General features: G+C 48.7%; 1 protein-coding gene and 1 pseudogene across 1 annotated transcript; one reads left to right on the top strand and one right to left on the bottom strand.

Annotated features, from left to right (window-relative positions):
• Positions 1-2,252: 2,252 nt before the first annotated feature.
• On the top strand, positions 2,253-3,479 carry LOC103209337 (transmembrane protein 198-like). Its single transcript, XM_007955162.2, is given in 2 exon segments — positions 2,253-2,418; positions 2,938-3,479. Coding segments are annotated over 2 exon segments (702 nt in total). The 5' UTR covers positions 2,253-2,258.
• A 150-nt stretch (positions 3,480-3,629) lies between these two features.
• Positions 3,630-9,586, bottom strand: LOC103209338 (annotated as a pseudogene).
• Positions 9,587-9,779: the final 193 nt, after the last annotated feature.

The following is a 9,779-nucleotide window of genomic DNA, read 5'->3' on the forward strand; positions in this document are numbered from 1 at the left end:
CCTGCCCCCTTCCTCCACCCCCAAGCTGGTTGCATTTTGCTCCCAGGGCTTGGGTTATTACTTGCAAGAGTTTAGAGGGCTACAGAGTGGCCCTGGGGATGCCCACGTCCGACAGCCACCCGGTCGCCTAAAATCTCGGAGCAAGCTTGCAGCTGGGACTCTAGGGAAGCACATCCACCCCCTCCTCTCCTCAGCCCTCGCAGGGTGGTGAGTAAACACCCGGTCCCCAACTTTCCCTTCTTTAGTGTCCTCAAGATTTCCAAGCGAATTGAGAGAGGAGCCTTAGGGATTTCTTAAGCAATCCCTGGAGCCTGTTGGGACCTTGCTTGATGTCCAAGAGGAGACAGCTGGAGGAAAGTACCTGCATCCACCCCACCCACTCCAGTTGTTGGTTGGTATGTGCTGTGGAGTCAAACCGACTCATAGTGACCCCTCCTTGGGTTTCCGAGGCAGTATCACTACCAATAGTAGATTGCCCCATCTTCCTTCTGAGGAGTGGCTAGTGGGTTTGAACCTCCACCCTTCTGGTTAGCAGTCAGGTGCCTTAGGCTACAAGAGCTCCCACCCACTCCAGTAGTGCCCCAAATACCAACCCCTCCAGGGTGTTCTCTTTTCAGGAACTGTATTTAAATTCCAGGGCAGACCTGACACTCCTGGGGAAAGGGAAAGGTAGGAAAAAGTCCTACCAGTGTTCCAGGGAGCTGTGATAGCATAGTGCCTAAAGCATTTAACTGCTAGCCAGTAGGCTGGAGGTTCAAACCCACCAGCCACTCCTCAGAAGGAAGACTGTGTGATCTACTTGGAAACCCAAGGAGTCACTATGAGTTGTATCTGACTTGATGGCAAGTGAGTTTGGATTTGGGTTTTGGTGTCCTGCAGGAAGGAGCAGGAGTGGCTACTGTAGGATTTGAGATGTTTATGGGTGAAGCACCTGCTTATTCTATAAGGGACCATGGAGTGTGGCTGAACACCCCTTCCTTCATCTCAGCATGAAACCGAGGCTTCAAAAACCTGATGAAACATGGGTGACTGTTTTGGTTACCTCTGTGCTGCTCTAACAGAAGATACCACAAATGGGATGGCTTTAACAGTTTATTCTTTTTAAGTTTGGAGGCTTTGAGTCCAAGTTCAAATTGGTTACCTCTGTGCTGCTCTAACAGAAGATACCACAAATGGGATGGCTTTAACAGTTTATTCTTTTAAAGTTTGGAGGCTTTGAGTCCAAGTTCAAAGTGCCAGGCTCTAAGGGCTGGGTAAAAGCCCCTCAACATTGGGCTTCAGTTCTGCCTCCTGCTCCCAGCCTGCTGAAGCTGGAGGCTTTTCTTCACTCAGACAGCTGCTGACTGCTGAGGCTGACAAGTCCAAGGTTGACAAGTAAAAAGGAACAGCAGGCCACTAATTCAAGGCCAGATGAATCCCAAGATCAGCAGGGCATGGCAGGTTGTTGAATGGCAACTTGGCTACATGCAGGGTTCAAGAGTGCCATAAGCTAGAGACCATTCCCAAAGCTTCTCCTTATATACGGGAAGCAGACCACATCCCTAAAGCAGCTACTCATCTGCTTGTGGTAGAGCCCACCATGGAGTTTATTGCCAATCTCATCATGGGGAATAACTACCACAGTAACTAACTTTACTTGATTCCTTGTCCCAAACTTCTTTGGGGTCTGGTGTTTTTCCCTCTTCCTTCCCTGGGGTTAGAGCAGCTGTCTGAGACCCCCACCATGACTCATTCTCTCCTCTTCCTCCTCCATCTCCTTTTCAGTTAATCCCTCCCTTCCCAGTCCAGTGGAGTAGTTTTGAGTCCCAGCTGCAGGTATGACAAGGTTTCTTTTCAACTAGAACAAGCTGCTGGGGCTTTAGCCCCCAATGCCACTGCTGACCATTGGGCCCTTCCCTGCCCAGACCCAAAGCTTCCTTTCACTCTAACCTGGAAAAGCTAGGAGGCAGAAAAAGGGTCCTTAGTGTTTGAGATTTTCATTTGTTTCTTTCAGTTTTAGTATCCTGTTTCAGAGAGTAGTGAACAGACAACCCACTTCCCTCAACCCAATCCTGCAGATTTTTTAAAGTACCCCAGCAAGGCCATTCTCTCTCCTCAAACTGACATTTCTTCAAAAGAAGTGAGGTACAGAGTCCTTAATATTTGTGAGCATCTGAGTTACTATCCTCTACCCCTTTGCAGGTTTCCCAACTTCCTCAAGACATTCCTAGGTGGATGAAAATTGACACCTCCCCCTTGTGGCCACCTCCTCTTCAGCCATGGAGGAAGCCTTGTTGCCCCTGGTGGTGACCTCTGACCCCAGGGCCTTTAACCAACAACTCCTCAAGCCTCCAGACCCAAGATGTGTCTTAGAACCGAAGGACAATCCTGAACTGGCGCCCACACTAGTGTGTGCCCTTTGCTGCTGCTTTGGTGAGGGTCCTGGGGGGCAGCTACCAAGACTGTCACCCTCAAGGATGATGCCACATATTTCTGCTCCTGGTTCCCCTCCACTGCTCTACCAGGGAATACCTACCTTCAGTGTGGCCCATGCCTGTATGGCCATCATCTCTTCTTGCCCTTCCCCATGCCTGTACCCTCCGACTTTGACCCATGGCAGCTCTCCTTTGCACTGCTCTTGTCTCTTACCTCAAGACTCTACTCCCAACATATCCTCCATTACCTAAGGCTTTGTCACCGTTCACCAGCCTGTGCTGATTTCTTTCAACCTACCATCCCTGGTAGGGCTAGACTTTCTCTCCAGACATACCCCCTGATACTCTCTTTCATCCCCTCACAGTTCCTGAAAAGCCCCTTGCCCTCCCTGCAATTACCCCTGGATATGCTATTTCTGTCTTCTGCTCCTCTGAGTAGCCATTCTTTGCCCACTTAGATCATCAGAGTCATCCCTGTAGACTCTCCTTTCTACCGCTTAGTGCCTCCTGCCTCCCTTCCCAGGCTACCGCTGCTTCAAGGCCGTGATGTTTCTCTCGGGCCTGCTGTCGGGAGCCCTGGTGATCTTCCTGTTGTGCCACAAAGAGCGGGTGTTGGAGACACAGCTGAGCCTGGAGGTGAGCGCAGGCATTGCGCTGGGCATTGGACTCCTCTGCGGCCTGGTCACCATGCTGGTTCGCAATGTTGGTCTCTTTCTGACTGGTCTCCTACTAGGCCTGACCCTAGGAGCTGGGGCCCTGTTGGGCACCGAGCCCATCTACCAGCCGCCTTCAGCCTGGGTCCCAGCAGGAGGCCTGGTGGGGCTAGCACTGCTGGGAGCCCTGCTCATGCTTCGGTGGCCACGCCCATTCACAGTTCTCAGCACAGCCTCACTGGCTGGTGTAGTACTGGTGGCCTGTGCTGACTTCTCCCTAGAGGGGCTGGCACTGTGCAGTTAGCTAAGCCAATGGCTGCAGGCACTTCCAGCCCTGCCTCCTCTCTGCTGGTATAGCTGGGTCTTCCTTGGATCCTGGCCCCCCCTAGGGGCACTTGGGGCTCATGGGTAAGGTACATGGAAACCACATTAATGGTAAGTTAATGTCATGGTACAGAAATAGCCAACTTGTGCCCATTCATGTCCCCAGTTTCCCAGACTTGATGAGAGAAGGGGTGAGGGAGAAGGGTGAGGATTTCCACAGTGTGATGTGACTTCCCGGTCAGGACATTGAAAGAAAATTAGATTTCGAAGAACCAAAGAAGATCTGGGTAAGAATGAGAAGAGAAATTGTGAAGAGTTATTGGGAACTATTAGGGAAGGAAAAGGAGGATCTCAGTAAAGTCCAAGAAAAATGATTAGGAGGATTACAAAGAAAAAGTTTCTTTTGGAGTAACTGGGAAACATAAGGCATGACAGGACCATGACAGGGAGGTCAGACAGGTTTCTTTACAGTGGCAGTGTGTTTAGGGGTGGGATTCAGCATCTAAAAAAGCCTCTCTGCATCTGTATTGCCTCCTCCAAAGCAGTAGTCTTTTTTTTTTCACATTTCTTTTTTATTTCTTTAATTATAATTTGGGTGAAAATTTACAGAGCAAATTCACTTTCCATATAGCAGTTCACATAAACTTTGTCTCATGACATTGACTATAATTTACCACAATGCAACAGCTCCCCTCCCATTTCCTCCCCATAGTTACCTCTTCCCTGTGTCCATTCCTCCATGCACTCCTGTCCCCTGAGCTTTCTCCCTGTGCATAAACAGCCCTTCTTTCTCCCATGATTGTTCTTCCCAAGGAGTGTGTCTACCTCAGGTAAATGTTCAACTCATACGTCTGTCTTTTGTTTGGCTGGAAGCCACAGGTGTGGGTTCAATTCCAGACCTGAAGGGCAGCTAGGGGCCATAGTCTCTGTGGTTTCACCAGGCTTTATCAGACCAGGAAACCTGGTCCCCCCCGCTTTTTTTTTTCCAAATGATTTTGAGTTTTGTTCTACATTGGTCTCCCTCTCTATCCAGGATCTCCTACATAGATCCCCCTCAGAGTGGTTGACAGTGGTAGCCGGGCACCATCTAGTTCTTCTGGTCTTACAGTCGTATAGGTTGAGGATCGCATGGTGTACCAGTCGCTAGGACTAATTCTTTCCATGAATTTTTGGTTTTCTTCATTCTTCTTTGCTCTAGATGAGGAGAGACTCATCACTGTATCTAGATGGCTGCTTGCAAGCTTTTAAGATCCCAGTCGCTACTCGCCAAAGTAGGAGGTGGAACAATGTTTTGTGTAGTATGTTATGCCAATTGAGCTTGACGTCCCCTGCAACTATGGTCCTGAGCCCACAGGTTCAGCTACTCGGTCCCTCTGGATAGCTGGCTGTGACCAAGAACAACCTTGCCCCTTGTCAGCTCTACTATATACCTGAGAATTCAGATCACAGAAATACACTTATAGGACCACTGTCCAAAGCAGTAGTCTTGAGCTGCCAGCAAAGGAAGACATCTCCAACTTCTTCGGATCCACCAGCAAGATGCCAAATAGCACCAGACCCCCCTGCCAAAGTCTTCCCCTTCTGCTCCAAAGAGCCTGGTCTTCAGGGCTGCATGGGAGATAAGTGCCTTCTCTGCCTCTCACTGTGGGTGAGACTAATTGCCACCTGAAGCTTAAAAGTTCTCATTAAATTCCAGCCACTAAGCCACTCTAACTCTTCTCCCCTCCAATTCTCCAGCCCAATGTCTGTTCCCTTGTTCCCCAGAGAGCCTGAGGGAAGATATATCCCACCCCTGGGCAGCAAGGCCATGATAGGAGGGAGGAAAAACGTGGCAGGAAGCATGTGAATAATTGGCACTGACTACTAAAGCATGGACTCTGACCATGCTGTTGCTGGATTCTGTTCTCTGTTCTCCAAAACCAAGAGTTAGCCACATTGACAGATCCTCTGTCCCTTGAACATCTGATAGGGGTTCACACAAACACACAGCCAAGGAAGAGCCATTCACTCCTCTCAAAAACACAGAATTGGCCTTTATTGAGCACAAACCTGCCAGATATGCTCTGCACTTCATTTTTTATATCATTTAATGCAACAACCCTGCAGGATTGGTATTAATGTTATTTTGCCAGTGGGGAATCCAGGGCTCAAAGAGGTTAATTCACCAGCCAATAAACAAATAATTGTGATTCTCAAGGATACCAAAGCACTTACACATTTTAGTGGCCACAATATTCTTCTTTGCACTTTATCTAGGAAGAAAAGGACCCAAAAGGCTCCCGGCTGTTGCCTCCTATCAGCTAAAGTTCTGATTGACACCTTTTCTCCACCACTGTCCTCCAGAGAATATGTGACAGTTGGGAAGTCCTATGTAGGACAAGGATGGGGAGGAAATGGGTAGAGCTGGGGTCTGAACGAGAGTCAGACAGGCACTGACCAGGAGGGAAAGAGCACAGGGGAGTGTTGACCAGAGCTGGATACCTTTAAAAGTCTGTGGTCTAACAGCTTGACTTGGTTTGGCTAATGGTGGTCTGTAGAGCAGACATTTGATGCAGGTCTTCGCCTTTGGGAGAGTGTCATTGTCATGTAATGAAAGGGTGGTGGAACCTGTGGCTAAGGACATAGTGTCCAAGATTGTGTTTGTGAGTGGTCAGCATTTGAGCTGCTATCTATGGCTGAGGCAGTGGTAGCCAAGGTTGTAGCTTTGGCTGAGTGGTATCCCTGCCTGATCAGACAATGTCTAAGGTCTTGGGATGATAGTGCATTCAATTCTGGGCGGAATCTCTGGGAGTAATAGCCCTTCTCTACTCAAAGCTGCTGATTGAAGCACCACTAGTGTTTACCCTGAAGAAGTAGACTTGGCTATCCCACCAACTCATTGCAGCTGAGGGCCCGTCTGGTGTTCCCGTAAACAACCTCTGGATTGGTTTGGGGTAACTGCTGAAGCCAGTTCGGGCCAGGTCATCTGACTGTCAGTACCCAGAGCCCTGGGTGTGAAGTGGTGGTGGGGAAGAGAAGGATGAGAGAACATAGAGACCCCCTAGGGTCTGGCCCCAACCCACACCAACTGCAGATTTTTCCCTTCAAGAGTTCGGTTTCTCAGTATGACGTACCCCTCCCCTCCTAAACGGATTTGCCCTTTCTTTGAACTTTATACCTTAAAGAAAAACACTTTTTGGTTGGGAGGGCAATAGAAAGCTGCATCCAGGTTGGGTTCTACCCTATTCAGCTTCTTGGGAAAGCCCGGAAACATCTTGAAATTAATGTAGAACTACACCTTGGCTCCTGAGAGCATATGAAGAATGAGTAATTCCCCCAGGCTCACAGCGAATAGCCTTTGGTACTTTGATCTCGCCCTTTCAGAAATGTGGTAATTAAGGTTATGTGTCAACTTGGCTGGGCCTGGTTTTGAGGGTCTGGGCAGCTGGGTGTAGTATTACCCATGATGAGATTGATCATCAACTTCATGGTCCAATCTACTGTGAGCAGCTGGCTAGCGCTTTAGGGATGTGCTCTGCTCCCAGTACATAAGGAAAAGTTTCAGGAATGGTCTGGAGCTTTTGGCATGCCTGAATCCTGCTTGTAGCCAAGTGGTTGTTCAGCAGCCTGCCTTGTTGTCTGCCAGTCTTGGGACTCTTAATGGACTTGAATCAATGACCTGCCATGTGGTTTGGGACTATGCCTTTTCATTTGTTGACCTTGGGTTTGTCAGCATCACCAGCCAGCAGCTCCCTGAATGAAGACATGTCTCTAGCTTCAGTGGGCCAGGAAAAAGAGGCAGAGCTGAAGCCCAAGGTCAAAGGGCTTTCACCCAACCCCTAGAGCCTGGCACTGTGGACTTGGACTTCTAGCCTCTATAAGTGTAAGAGAATAAACTCCTATTTGTTAAAGCCATCCCATTTGTGGTATCTCCTGTTAGAGTGGCACTAAATAAACAAAACAAGAAACTTCTCATTTCTCCTTCCCTTTTATACTTTATTGAAGATGAAGTCCTCAGATAAGACAATGTAACCTGGCCCCGTATCTTTCAAGAAGAGAATCTACTGTGTCCAAGGAGAGAAGACCTCAGCATCCAGGTTTCCTGGGAGTCCCTCCCAAAGGGCAGACACTCGGAACAAGGGACCCTACCCTGAATTGGTCATGGTCCACCGTAGTCCCCCTTGAAGTAGTAAGTCTTCTCATGGGGCACTATGAGCAAAAGATGTGTCAACAAGTAGAAAAAGGCAGGGGTCAGACAGAGAGAGACATTTGGGTGTCTCAGGCAGGTTGATAATTTGCTTTCCTCCCAAGAGCAGATTCTTCAAAAATTCATTCAACTTTAATTCAAGAAGATTAAGAACAGAGAAGGAGGACCCAGTGCTCAACCTCTCCTTTGTTGTTCAGAGCAATTCACCTCTGGTCCAGTCAACAAAATAAAAGCCTCAATAGCTGGACCTCTTGGGTACCTCACTCTCCATTCCAAATAGCTTCCAACTGGATACAATACCCTCCCTAGGCATTCTGGGTAATACAGTTTTCTCCATCTTGCTGTATTTCCAGGTGTATTATGTTGTTGTTGTTGTTGTTATTTGCCGTCGAGTCGGCCCCGACTCATAGTGACCCCTCCTTGGGTTTCCGAGGCAGTATCACTACGGAAGTAGGATTGCCCGAACTTCCTTAGTGGCCCTTATATGGTGGCAACCAAGGAAATTGCCTGCCTGGTCCATCTTTCATTTGCCTCTGGTTCCTCCACACTTATATTCCACACCACATGCCTCCTTCCACAGTCATTAACCCCTGCCTGGGTCTAACCTCTACTGCTTCTACTGAGGTCCCATGTTATTTCCGTTTGTCTGGGATTCAGGGTCATCAGGATGAAGGGGAAGGGCCTCACCCATCAGTATGGCATCTAGTTCACCACTGCAGGGGTCTGGCATGGGCCTGAATTCCGTTGGCACTGGGGGTACAGAGAGCATCATCTCTTCTTCGTCCTCATCCTCTATCTCTGGGCTCTTCTTGCCTACAAGAGGAAGTAATGAGGCTCAGAGAAACAACTCATAGCACCTGACCTCTCCACTCATCTATTATCAGTCCAGAGGCCTATACAGAGGCCTAGGTGAGCCCATATTAATATCAGCAGGAGACATGTGCTCATTTTGAGAGGCACCAGAAAGGAGAAAGGAGGTTTGCTGGAATGTGTATTCTCCAGCCCCAAGAATAATTGTGAGGTGAGAGAGTCCTGGAAGTAAGATTAGGCATGGAAGACTCAGTGAGAAGCAGTTCCTAAAGATGAAGAAGCTGGAATAATCAGGCAGGAGGGAGAAAAAGAAGCCAAGCCTTTCCCTTGAGAAGATGCTGGCCAGATCAACCCTCATGCTCACCATGGGAAGAGACTGACCATAGAGAGCCTGGATCCCTGCTACATCGTCATGGTGCAGCCTAAAGTGGGGCTGGTAGCCAGTGTAGACAGGGGCCATGAGGGCCTTGGTGTACCAGGTAGTTCATGGGCTGCAGTGATACACAGGTTCACCCCTTGGTAGGTTCCTTCAGTCCAGAGCTCATCCTCATTGAAGTGCACACTGCCCAACTCTGGGATGTCAGCATGGGCCAAGACTCTCCCTAGAGAAAGAAAAAGGAGGACAGGAAGGAGGTCAGAGGCCACTAAGTTGGAACATCCCCTGCCTGTTATAAATTCCAATTATTCCCCAAACCCAACACCCATCACCACTGAGTTGATTCTGACTTATAGCAACCCTACAGTATACAGTAGAAATGCCCCATAGGTTCCAAGGTTATAAATCTTTATGGAAGAAAACTGTCACATCTTTCTCACACAGAGTGACTGGTGGGTTCAAACAGCCTACCTTTTGGTGAGTAGCAAGCACTTAACTACTACACCTCCAGGTTCCTCTGCTGACTACATAGCTCATATTCTTTCCATTAACCTTACAGCTTTCTTATTTAAGCAATGAGGAGATGCTGAAGGTCTCTTTATTATTTTGGGATCACACAACATTTGCACAGCATTCAAATGCATTGTGAAGGAGGGATAGGAATGGAGGAAAGGGTTACTAATGTTCTTAGTAGGCCCGCAATTCTGAGTGCTTCCCCACACCAGAGAGTGAAAGGCTGGGAGTCCACAGGGAACTCTTTGTACCCCAGGATCAAGGTGGTGGGGTACTCCTGACTCATATTGCTGCCTTCAATGATGCTCATCCCACTGAACCACCCAGTACTCAACTGAGTAACAATTGGGTGACTAAGTCTCAAATGACCAGTGACAGGCAAGGAGGGACAGAGGGCCATCAACAAGACTGGTGCACCCAGGACATAATGGAGTGTTGAGACCAGCTCCTGCTCAGCCCCCTGCAGTGCTCTTCCTCATGCCTGCCATCCTCCTCCCCTTTCT

Source organism: Orycteropus afer, unplaced genomic scaffold (assembly GCF_000298275.1).
Source record: "Orycteropus afer afer isolate SDZICR_OR568_19922 unplaced genomic scaffold, OryAfe1.0 scaffold00490, whole genome shotgun sequence".
NCBI lineage: Eukaryota > Metazoa > Chordata > Mammalia > Tubulidentata > Orycteropodidae > Orycteropus > Orycteropus afer.